The sequence below is a fragment of the Coregonus lavaretus genome, assembly GCF_964263955.1.
Source record: "Coregonus lavaretus genome assembly, chromosome: 22".
In the NCBI taxonomy this organism is placed as follows: domain Eukaryota; kingdom Metazoa; phylum Chordata; class Actinopteri; order Salmoniformes; family Salmonidae; genus Coregonus; species Coregonus lavaretus.
Genome location: NC_140009.1, coordinates 5,678,910 through 5,691,454, shown reverse-complemented (window position 1 = coordinate 5,691,454; position 12,545 = coordinate 5,678,910). Strand labels below are relative to the sequence as shown.

Below are 12,545 nucleotides of genomic sequence, written 5' to 3'. Positions count from 1 at the left end.
AGTATGAAGGTTCGTATACGGGCTCACTGAAAAACCACGCAGGGCAGACAGAGAACTAGAATTATTGTTTACAGATTCTTTCTCAAATACTCTGACAGAAAGCCTCCACCTCTTCTGTTGGCCAACCAGAGCAAAGGACTGAGTGTGGTCCAGACTCCATTCAGCCAATCCGTTGGCGCAGGGGTTGGTCCCAACTCCTCGGCACTCCATTTGTTGCCAGGCATAGTTGCTATGATAATAACCTGCGGAGTCAGCACCCAAAAGACACCATTCCACTGTACTCCATGTTCAAGGACAGTTTCACAGACTACAAAGAGAGAGTGTTCGTATCTGTAAGAAATACAAGTCTTATCTGTCCTACCCCTAACGTTCCTTACATGAATAACAACAGCCTGTTATGTGAAACAATTTATATCAGTACAGTTCATTAATGCATTCCTTCCAAGCTATTCATCACATACAGATCCAATTATGAGAAAAATAGAACCCAACAATGTGAAATCCAAAAGGGTTCTACTTGGAACCATAAAGGTTTCTCCTATGGGGACAGACGAAGAACACTTTTGGAATCCTTTTTTCTAAGAGTGTGGTTTTGTACATCAAAACATCCCATAAGATTAAAGCCTAACTCCACATATCCTATCACACTAAAGCAATTAATTTACAATCTTTCAAAACTTTTATGACAAGTTAAGAAAATGGCTGACATGGAGACCTTCCTTTCTCTTATTTCCTGTGAACACTCTGGCTGTGTTTGAATAGTCTCGTGAACTGAAGGAACCTTCCTTCCTTGCTAGTTGACCCGGAAGATTCTGAGCAGCAGCGAGGAAAGGATTATTCAAATTGTGAAAGGCATTAAGGAACGCAGCTTCAGTCATCCTTTCCTTCCACCTTTTACCGAGGCTACATGGATGTAACCTTTTGCGGAAGCGTTTAATATATAATAATAATAATATGCCATTTAGCAGACGCTTTTATCCAAAGCGACTTATAGTCATGCGTGCATACATTTTTGTGTATGGGTGGTCCCGGGGATCGAACCCACTACCTTGGCGTTACAAGCGCCGTGCTCTACCAGCTGATCCAATGAATTACAGTCAATATCCAATAATTATCTAAGGTTGCCGAAACAGTCCAGAAGGAAAGTTAATTCATGGATGTAACCTTTTGCGGAAGCGTTTAGGGAAATGTTCGCAGAGAGCGGTAACTAAAAACTGTCAGAGTATTTGAAGAAGAACCTGTAACAATGGATTAGTTCTCTGTCTGCTGTGGGAGATTTATTATTCTCATAAATGATGGGATGACTAACTTAGAAAGAATGCATTCTTCATTCTATTCTTGACTGGGCTAATGTAGGTTGTGTCACCTGGCAAGCTGTGATTGATGTGAAGAGCTGTTTTAGGAGATAAGTTAATAATTTGTGTCTCCAAATACTAGACTATACTGGTTCTTTGTGATCTGTGAACCATCCTTGGACGTAGGAATGGTGTCTAGGGGAGCTGGCTCTTCTCACCAAGACAGGTTGTTATGATAAGGACTTATGCCTGGCAACAGGGGTGCGTCAACGGATAGGCTGAGTTTGTCTAAACCACGCTCAGCATCTACTCTGATTGGCCAGCAGAGAGGTGGGAACTCTCTCTCTGTCAGAGTATTTGAGGAAGAACATGTAACAATGGATTTAGTTCTCTGTCTGCCCTGCGAGGTATTTCAGTGAGCCCGTATACGAACCAACATACTTATCATACATACATTTTGCATATAATAAATTTAGCTTGGATTGAAGATCTCTTGATTCTTATTCCAATACCAGATTTGAATTACGCAATTTCTAACACTAGATTTGTCGCTAGTCGATTTTTTGAAAATGTGTCGCTAGTGGGGTCTGAATACTCGCTAAATATAGCGACAAAGTCGCTAAGTTGGCAACACTGAGAGCTCGCCAGAGAAGAAGTCAGTGAGATGATGACGTTGTTTCGCGTCACCCAGAATGTGTAGACTCGAGAAGGAGGGATGACTACTACTAGTATGCGTTTGTACTTTCCTTAAACCAGAGTCAAGGTGTCAAGTCGTTACAGGTCTGAAGTTCACAAGAAATGTTATTCAATTCAAAATGTTGGCTAGATATTTCAACTCTGTATGGCAAGCGTGAATGTCTGACTGAACGTTTATGAGTCTGCTTTGAGCCACAGCTCGTAGCTATGTTAAATCTAACCACATTGAAGAATGTTGTAGTGTGTGACCACCGTCTGTGCCACATCGTTTAGTGTGCTCACCACTACGCTGGCAACATGAAACAAACTACAGGAAAGACGGTCGTTTAATGTGAGAGGCTCAGCGATGTTAGGATTTTGAAAGTCGTGTAGTGTCCACCCTGCTTAACTCTAAAGACGTCGTGACAGGATGTTCTCTTGATGTTCAAATAAAATACAATACAGTTGACGACCTTACTGTAAAATGCTTACTCGTGAGTGCTTAACCAACAATGCAGTTCAGTTTTTAAAAAGTAAGTAAGACAAATGTGCTAAATAATCTAATGGAAAAATAGTAACACAATAACCGAATCAATGTGCAGGGGTACGGGTTAGTCGAGGTAATTGACCTAATATGTACATGTAGGTAGGGGTAAAGTGAGTACCAGCAGCATATGTGAAGAGTGTGAAGGAACGTGCGTGTGCGTGTGCGTGCGTGTGTGTGTGTGTGTGTGTGGTTAGAGTCCACTGAGTGAACATCGAGCCTGTGCAAGAGAGTCAGTGCAAAAAATAAGAATAAATATAAATAAAATAAGGGGGTCAATGCAAATAGTCTGTCTAGCCATTTGATTAACTATTCAGCAGTCTTATGGCTTGGGGGTAGAAGCTGTTCAGGAGCATATTGGTCCCAGTCTTGGCTCTCTGGTACCGCTTGCCGTGTGGTAGCAGAGAGAACAGTCTATGACTTGGGTGGCTGGAGTCTTTGACAATTTTTTGGGCCTTCCTTTGACACCGTCTGGTATAGAGGTCCTGGATGGCGGGCAACTCAGTGATGTACTGGGCCATACGCACTACCCTCTGTAGCGCCCTTGCGGTCGGATGCCAAGCAGTTGCGTATGGCTAACACATTCCGAATATCGAATGGGTGTGGCAGACTTATAAGAAGGAGTGTGGCGTCTGCGTGTAAACTGATCAGAGAAGTCCCTAAAGACTTAACTCTGCTTCATAGACTGGACATACAGGTGGGGCAGGAGACCAATGTGTTCCATTTAAGAATGATGGAGGCCACTGTGTTCTTGGGGACCTTCAATGCTGCAGACATTTTTTGGTACCCTTTCCCAGATCTTTGCCTCGATACAATCCTGTCTCTGAGCTCTACGGACAATTCCTTTGACCTCATGGCTTGGTTTTTGCTCTGATATGTGCTGTCAACTGTGGGACCTTATATAGACAGGTGTGTGCCTTTCCAAATCATGTCCAATCAATTGAATTTACCACAGGTGGACTCCAATCAAGTTGTAGAAACATCTCAAGGATGATCAATGGAACAGGATGCACCTGAGCTCAATTTCGAGTCTCATAGCAAAGGGTCTGAATACTTATGTAAATAAGGTATTTCTGTTTGTCTATTTCTAATACATTTGCGCTAATTTCTAAAAACTTGATTTTGCTTTGTCATTATGAGGTATTGTGTGTAGATTGATGTGGACATTTTTTTATTTTGTCAATTTTAGAATAAGGATGTAACGTAACAGATTGTGGAAAAAGGAACTGTATATGGTTGTGACATTGAAACACAAATCGCACACACCATACACATACACAATCGCTCTCTGGGTCACCGTGATCACACTGTTCTTCAACTGGTCGTTCAGTACTGTTTCCTTTGAATTAAACGTTGCACACCATTCTGTCAAACTGAACTCATCCCTGGCAACAGAAAAGATGGTGGGTGAAATTCAAGTAAAGGTCACAGAGATGAAGAGGAAGGGGGAGTTACTTACCTTCCAACTAAGACAAGTGGATGAACATGTTTTTCTTGTTGCAGGACAACAGTACCTTGTTACATTCGATAGTAATGGTAAAAAATATATATATATATATTGAACATTTGTGTGTGGAGGAGGCAAACACACTTTCAGGGGAACGTAGTGTTTACTGTAGTGTGGCATCTAGTGTTTACTGTAGTGTTTACTGTAGTGTGGCACGTAGTGTTTACTGGAGTGTTTACTGTAGTGTGGCACGTAGTGTTTACTGTGGTGTTTACTGTGGTGTTTACTGTAGTGTTTACTGTAGTGTGGCATGTAGTGTTTACTGTAGTGTTTACTGTAGTGTGGCACGTAGTGTTTACTGTGGTGTTTACTGTGGTGTTTACTGTAGTGTTTACTGTAGTGTGGCATGTAGTGTTTACTGTAGTGTTTACTGTAGTGTGGCACGTAGTGTTTACTGGAGTGTTTACTGTAGTGTGGCACGTAGTGTTTACTGTGGTGTTTACTGTGGTGTTTACTGTAGTGGTGCACGTAGTGTTTACTGTAGTCTGGCACGTAGTGTTTACTGTAGTGTTTACTGTAGTAGGGCACGTAGTGTTTACTGTAGTGTTTACTGTAGTGTTTAGTGTTTACTGTGGTGTTTACTGTAGTGGGGCATGTAGTGTTTACTGTAGTGTTTACTGTGGTGTTTACTGTGGTAGGGCACGTAGTGTTTACTGTAGTGGGGCACGTAGTGTTTACTGTGGTGTTTACTGTAGTGGGGCATGTATTGTTTACTGTGGTGTTTACTGTAGTGTATACTGTAGTGTTTACTGTAGTAGGGCACGTAGTGTTTACTGTAGTGTTTACTTTTAGTGGGGCACATAGTGTTTACTGTAGTGGGGCACATAGTTTTTACTGTAGTGGGGCACATAGTGTTTACTGTAGTGGGGCACATAGTGTTTACATGTAGTAGGGCACGTAGTGTTTACTGTAGTGTTTACATTTAGTGGGGCACATAGTGTTTACTGTAGTAGGGCGCGTAGTGTTTACTGTAGTGGGGCACGTAGTGTTTACTGTAGTGTTTACTTTTAGTGGGGCACATAGTGTTTACTGTAGTAGGGCGCGAAGTGTTTACTGTAGTGTTTACTTTTAGTGGGGCACATAGTGTTTACTGTAGTGGGGCACATAGTGTTTACTGTAGTGGGGCACATAGTGTTTACTGTAGTAGGGCACGTAGTGCTTACTGTAGTGTTTACTGTAGTGTTTACTTTTAGTGGGGCACATAGTGTTTACTGTAGTAGGGCGCGTAGTGTTTACTGTAGTGGGGCATGTAGTGTTTACTGTGGTGTTTACTGTGGTGTTTACTGTAGTGGGGCACGTAGTGTTTTCTGTAGTGTTTACTGCAGTGGGGCATGTTGTGTTTACTGTAGTGTTTACTGTAGTGGGGCATGTAGTGATTACTGTAGTGGGGCATGTAGTGTTTACTGTAGTGTTTACTTTAGTGGGGCATGTAGTGTTTACTGTAGTGGGGCATGTAGTGTTTACTGTAGTGTTTACTGTAGTTGTGCACGTAGTGTTTACTGTAGTGTTTATAGTAGTGGGGCACATAGTGTTTACTGTAGCAGGGCACGTAGTGTTTACTGTAGTGTTTACTGTAGGGTTTACTGTAGTTTGGCATGTAGTGTTTACTGTAGTGTTTACTGTAGTGGGGCATGTAGTGTTTACTGTCGTGTTTACTGTAGTGTTTACTGTAGTGGGGCACATAGTGTTTACTGTAGTAGGGCACGTAGTGTTTACTGTAGTGGGGCATGTAGTGTTTACTGTCGTGTTTACTGTAGTGGGGCATGTAGTGTTTACTGTAGTGGGGCACGTAGTGTTTACTGTAGTGTTTACTGTGGTGTTACTGTAGTGTTTACTGTAGTGGGGCACATAGTGTTTACTGTGGTGTTTACTGTCGTGTTTACTGTAGTGGGGCATGTAGTGTTTACTGTAGTGGGGTATGTAGTGTTTACTGTAGTGTTTACTGTAGTGTTTACTGTAGTGGGGCACGTAGTGTTTACTGTAGTGTTTACTGTGGTGTTTACTGTGGTGTTACTGTAGTGTTTACTGTAGTGGGGCACATAGTGTTTACTGTAGTATTTACTGTAGTGTTTACTGTAGTGGGGCACGTAGTGTTTACTGTAGTGTTTACTGTAGTGGGGCACATAGTGTTTACTGTAGTAGGGCACATAGTGTTTACTGTGGTGTTTACTGTAGTGGGGCACATAGTGTTTACTGTAGTAGGGCACGTAGTGTTTACTGTAGTGTTTACTGTAGTGGGGCACGTAGTATTTACTGTGGTGTTTACTGTAGTGTTTACTGTAGTGGGGCACGTAGTGTTTACTGTAGTGGGGCACATAGTGTTTACTGTAGTGTTTACTGTAGTAGGGCACGTAGTGTTTACTCTAGTTGGGCACATAGTGTTTATTGTAGTGTTTACTGTAGTGGGGCACATAGTGTTTACTGTAGTGTTTACTGTAGTGTGGCACATAGTGTTTACTGTAGTAGGGCACGTAGTGTTTACTGTAGTAGGGCACGTAGTGTTTACTGTAGTAGGGCACGTAGTGTTTACTGTAGTAGGGCACGTAGTGTTTACTCTAGTGGGGCACATAGTGTTTACTGTAGTGTTGACTGTAGTAGGGCACAGTGTTTACTGGAGTGTATACTGGAGTGTTTACTGTATACTGAAACTTTACTAGTATTGTGATACCACAATTTGACAAAATGTTCAACATGAGATTTTCGTAACCCTTTATCAGGTTCAGCAAGGTTGGAGCAGGTTTCAGTGACTGCACCCTGTGTTCTGTCTAAAACGTGTGTCCTTGTGTGTGTTTGTGTGCATTGTGGTGGATATTATCAAATAAGCATTTGCTGGAGTCCAAGTCAAACTAAGATTCTTTATTTCTGAGCTCAGAGGAAACAGAGTCACACAGCACAGTGTAGACAGTCTGAATTCAGAAGCATTGGGTGATGAGCACATATCTTTATAGTTTCCTGTTCTTGGGTCGGGACTTTATTTATTCAAGGACGCATGTGCAAGCTGGTTTGCAACACAGAATGATACTCCCAAGAACAGGAGATCATTATAGGACAGTTTCACACAGTTTCACAAGGTTAGTCACATGCTCAATTATGTGGACACATACAATTAAAATGTTGGCGGGAACTGGAACACTCTGTTGTACACGTTGATCCAGAGCATCTCAAACACGCTCAATGGGTGACATGTCTGATGAGTATGCAGGCCATGGAAGAACTGGGAAGTTTTCAGCTTCCAGGAATTTTGTACAGATCCTTGCGACATGGGGCCGTGCATTATCATGTTAAAACATGAGGTGATGGCGGCGGATGAATGGCACGACAATGGGCCTCAGCATCTCATCACGGTATCTCTGTGCATTCAAATTGCCATTGATAAAATGCAATTGTGTTCGTTGTCTGTAGCTTATGCCTGCCCATACCATAACCCCACCACCATGGGGCACTCTGTTTACAATGTTAACATCAGCAAACCACTCACCCATACGAAGCCATACATGCGGTCTGCGGTTGTGAGGCCGGTTGGAGGTACTGCCAAATTCTCTAAAACCACGTTGGAGGCGGCTTATAGTAAAGAAATGAACATTCAATTCTCTGGCAATTGCTCTGGTGGACATTCCTGCAGTCAGCATGCCGATTGCACGCTCCTTCAAAACTTCAAATCTGTGGTATTTTGTTGTGTGTCAACTGCACATTTTAGTGGCCTTTTATTGTCCCCAGCACAAGGTGCACCTGTGTAATGATCATGCTGTTTAATCAGCTTCTTGATATGCCACACCTGTCAGGTGGATGGATTATCTTGGCAAAGGAGAAATGCTCATTTAACAGCGATGTAAACAAATTTGTGCACAACATTTTAGAGAAATAAGCTTTTTGTGCATATGGAACATTTCTGGGATCTTTTATTTCAGCTCATGAAACATGGGACCAACACTTTACATGTTGCGTTTATATTTTGGTTCAGTATATTCCCCCAGGTGCTCCACTGTCAAAAGGTAATTTCAGTCATCCCAACAGTTGCACATTTGGATGTGTTGAGTGATTATTGCATATTAATTTAACCAGTCTTTCACTTCATTTAGATAGTTCCAATGCAGATCTACAGAGGGTTACTAGTGTTAGTACTGTAAATGCACTGAACGTGCTCATCAGTTGATACATAGTTGAATGTGAAGTAGATAGTCTGTAGATGTCAACTAAGCTCAACTTGTGTTTCCCTTTATTTGGATAGTCCCAAAGCATATCTACAGATAGTTACTAGAATTACAACAAATATGCTGTTAAATTGTAACTGATATGCAGCTGAGATGCTGCTGATAGACTCCACAATTTATAGTCCAATATTTACACGTCTTTTGGGGAAGTGGGGACTGTTTAAATTGTGCAGTGTTTAAATTGTCCAGTATTTAGCAATAACAATAGGAGTATGTTAGCAGCAGTTGTGATGTGTTTAGCATGAATGTGTATTAATGTGTGTGTGTGCTAATAAACACATTGGATGATTCATATATTAAATAATACATTAATCATGATGAACAACTCAATGTAATGATAATTAAAATATTTGAAGATTTGTGCATTTTATGAAAGTATATCCAATGGAAGTTCAATAAACTTTTTTATTTATTTTTTTATTTCACCTTTATTTAACCAGGTAAGCCAGTTGAGAACAGGTTCTCATTTACAACTGCGACCTGGCCAAGATAAAGCATAGTAGTGCAATAAAAAACAACAACACAGAGTTACATATGGGGTAAAAAACATAAAGTCAGAAATACAACAGAAAATATATATACAGTGTGTGCAAATGTAGCAAGTTATGGAGGTAAGGCAGTAAATAGGCTATAGTGCAGAATAATTACAATAGTATTAACACTGGAATGCTAGATGTGCAAGAGATTATGTGCAAATAGAGATACTGGGGTGCAAAAGAGCAAAATAAATAACAATATAGGGATGAGGTAGTTGGGTGGGCTAATTTCAGATGGGCTGTGTACAGGTGCAGTGATCGGTAAGGTGCTCTGACAACTGATGCTTAAAGTTATTGAGGGAGATAAGAGTCTCCAGCTTCAGAGATTTTTGCAATTCGTTCCAGTCATTGGCAGCAGAGAACTGGAAGGAATGGCGGCCAAAAGAGGTGTTGGCTTTGGGAGTGACCAGTGAGATATACCTGCTGGAGCGCAGACTACGGGTGGGTGCTGCTATGGTGACCAATGAGCTAAGATAAGGCGGGGATTTGCCTAGCAGTGATTTATAGATGGCCTGGAGCCAGTGGGTTTGACGACGAACATGTAGTGAGGACCAGCCAACAAGAGCGTACAGGTCACAGTGGTGGGTAGTGTATGGGGCTTTGGAGACAAAACGGATGGCACTGTGATAGACTACATCCAATTTGATGAGTAGAGTGTTGGAGGCTATTTTGTAAATGACATCGCCGAAGTCAAGGATCGGTAGGATAGTCAGTTTTACGAGGGCATGTTTGGCAGCATGAGTGAAGGAGGCTTTGTTGCGAAATAGGAAGCCGATTCTAGATTTAACTTTGGATTGGAGATTCTTTATGTGAGTCTGGAAGTTGAGTTTACAGTCTAACCAGACACCTAGGTAACTGGTAACCTAGGTAACTGGGGACATGGCGAAAGCTTACTGACACACAAGACAAATGGTTTATTATTCATTAAATAAAGTTATAGTTACATAACATTGTTTCTTATGGTAAATGGGGGACTAACCGTATAATAAACATTTTTGTAATGAATTTGGTTCAATAATTCATACAAAATATGTGTTAACATGTCATGGGACACAAAAGGCACCGGATTGTAGGAATGACCCACCCGTTGTTATACCCTCTGCTGAGAAAGAAAGAAAGTGCTGAGTCAACTGGGTTCAATCAGAATCACTCAAAGATGATCATAATAACAGAAAGAGCTGAGTCAACTGGGTTCAATCAGAATCACTCAAAGATTATCATAATAACAGAAAGAGCTGAGTCAACTGGGTTCAATCAGAATCACTCAAAGATGATCATAATAACAGAAAGAGCTGAGTCAACTGGGTTCAATCAGAATCACTCAAAGATGATCATAATAACAGAAAGAGCACACAAAGAATCAGCAATGGTGTCAAATTATATCACTGTGCTTATTATTCATGATGTCATACACTTGACTCATCTCTCCTTTATGGATACCTTCGCTGAAGTGTAAGTCACACCATTGTAGGTGCCGTTGGATGGGAAGACCAGCTGGCTGCCATTCATGCAGGTGACTTTCACTGTGGCCCTGTAGTCGAGGTCGATATTTGCTCTCCCCACTGTGACGACAACATCCAAGGTCTTCCATGGCGGGACCTTCAGTTGGATGGTATCCGCTTCTGTTATGGTCTCTGTCTTCTGCAGACTGGTGGAATGCTCCACTCCCACGGTCAAGCTGAACCCTGATGACACCTCGACCAGATCCGGGATCCCCGCTTTGACCGACACGTTCAAGGTGGTCTCTATCTTGTTGCTGACCGACCAGGAGGAAGTCTTAGTCAGGGTCTTGCTGTATGTAATGGACTCTTCTTGAACCAAGGACGTGTCATTTTGGTGAGACACGGACCTCACATATTCTGGGGTCACCTAAAATCAACACACACACACACACACACAGATAGAAATTGTTCAAACAAGACAAAGACAATTTAAGAACTAATCATCAGTGAGGAACTGATCAATTGATTTTTAGAAGGCCATTAATAATAACTAATATGTGTGTGTGTGCCGTCTTGGCCTGATTTTAAAAATGCATATGGTATAAAAAAACATTTGGGTGTTGAGGCTATTTTAAACAAAATACATAACTGTCCTAGAAATGAGATGCCTGATGCACCAAAGAATGTCGACCCCCGTATTGGATTACATGTTTTAAAGTGGACAGCCCCCTTAAAGTTTGAGCATCGGTAGAGTTTTCCTTAGCCATCTACACACGTCTATAGCAGAGCTCACCTGGGGTTTGAGGAGGGACAGGGTGGGATACTCCATGTCGGTCAGCATGGACGACTTGATGGGGTTGATGAAGAGGAAGCCTATGCAGTCGATATCCGAGCCAGAACTCCCCTCCAGCCCCAGGCAGATTCCGGACCCCACATCTATGGTGTACTCAGTCTTCAGGGGCCAGCTAGTCATTTTTTCAAAGAACTGCCGGTTCTTACTCGTCGTGAACTTGATGGCACCCAGATGTGTGCCAGCGCCGTTACCCCACAGTGACAGCTTGGTGATGTGCTCGCCGAGGTCGAACTCAAACTCATTGAAAGTGTGTGCATTTCCAAAGGTTGCCACGCGCCCGTCGGTCAGCTCCGCACGCACAGCTTTGACCTGCCAGCCTTTCACCGCCACACCGATCTTCTTGAGGGTGGCACCGTTGTTCCTGCCGTGGAATTCAAATGGTGCGCCTCCTCCACCACCGATAATGTACAGTCTGGTTGCCATGTGGAGTGTGTGTGCGTAAGTCCCGTAACCAAAAATAGAAATTTGCACAGATAAATGTATGCAGCCTCCAACTCAAAGGAGAACTGATTCAGACATTCAAAGAACCAAAAGGAAATCAAGGAACAAGATTAAAGGAGAAAACAATAACCAAGGGATATATTTTATCATGGTAAGAACTAGAGGTCGAGCAACACATCAGTCAAGGGTAGGGCTCTCCAACCCTGTTCCTGGAGAGCTACACTCCTGTAGGTTTTCACACCAACCCCAGTTGTAACTAACCTGATTCAGCTTATTAAGCAGTTCATTATTAGAATTAGGTGGACTAGATTGGGATTGGAGCGAAAACCTACAGGACGGTAGCTCTGGTCTAGGGTGACGAAATCGCACCACAATCCTCAGGTCACTAAGAAATGACACATTCATAAATTGCTCCTTAAACTCCTCCTCATCCTCCACCCTCCTCTGATCTCTATTCATCTGGAATCTATCACACCCACTCAGCTAGGAACCTCAGAGTCACCATGGAGTCCCTCTCCTACTCCCAGCACATCCCCACTGTAACTCCTGCTGCTTCTTCCTGATCAACATGGTGACTTATGTGTAATGATGTCTATAAACATATTGTTGTGTAAGTGAGCACGTCTCTATGCACTTCTAAAATGTATTCTGATGTTGCTACAATGACGAATAATCATGAATAATGATGAGTACAAATGTTACAGATGCCACATCAGAACATGATAATCTGCCCTATAATGATGTGTATGAAAGTTATAGATACCATGTCAGAATATGATAATCTGCCCTATAATGATGAGTATGAAAGTTATAGATACCATGTCAGAATATGATAATCTGCCCTAATAATGATGAGTATGAAAGTTATAGATACCATGTCAGAATATGAGGTGTTTATGGTGCTGAAACTCACTTCTCCAAACAAAGGTGTTGCTTTGAAATATCTGAAAGAATAAAGATTGAATTGAATTAATATATAACAATATTCTTTAAGACAGGCTGCAGTATACACAGGTATGCATTAATCAATTATAATATAGA

The 12,545-nt window shown here is 41.9% G+C and overlaps 1 protein-coding gene across 1 annotated transcript; it reads right to left on the bottom strand.

The window, feature by feature from the left end:
* Positions 1-8,624: 8,624 nt before the first annotated feature.
* LOC311149847 (aerolysin-like protein) lies at positions 8,625-11,569 on the bottom strand. The gene is made up of 2 exons (XM_084187088.1): positions 11,004-11,569; positions 8,625-10,637 (listed from the first exon to the last, which is right to left on the bottom strand). The coding sequence occupies exons 1-2, from the start codon at positions 11,484-11,486 to the stop codon at positions 10,188-10,190; spliced, it is 933 nt and encodes a 310-aa protein (XP_084043214.1). The 5' UTR covers positions 11,487-11,569; the 3' UTR covers positions 8,625-10,187.
* Positions 11,570-12,545: the final 976 nt, after the last annotated feature.

What these genes read in the sequence shown, in the direction of transcription:
- LOC311149847 (XM_084187088.1), bottom strand. Translation starts at nt 11,486, where the DNA reads ATGGCAACCAGACTGTACATTATCGGTGGTGGAGGAGGCGCACCATTT. An exon ending in TGTCCCTCCTCAAACCCCAG is followed by an intron (nt 10,638 to 11,003) that starts GTGAGCTCTGCT and finishes TGTTGATTTTAG; the next exon opens with GTGACCCCAGAATATGTGAG.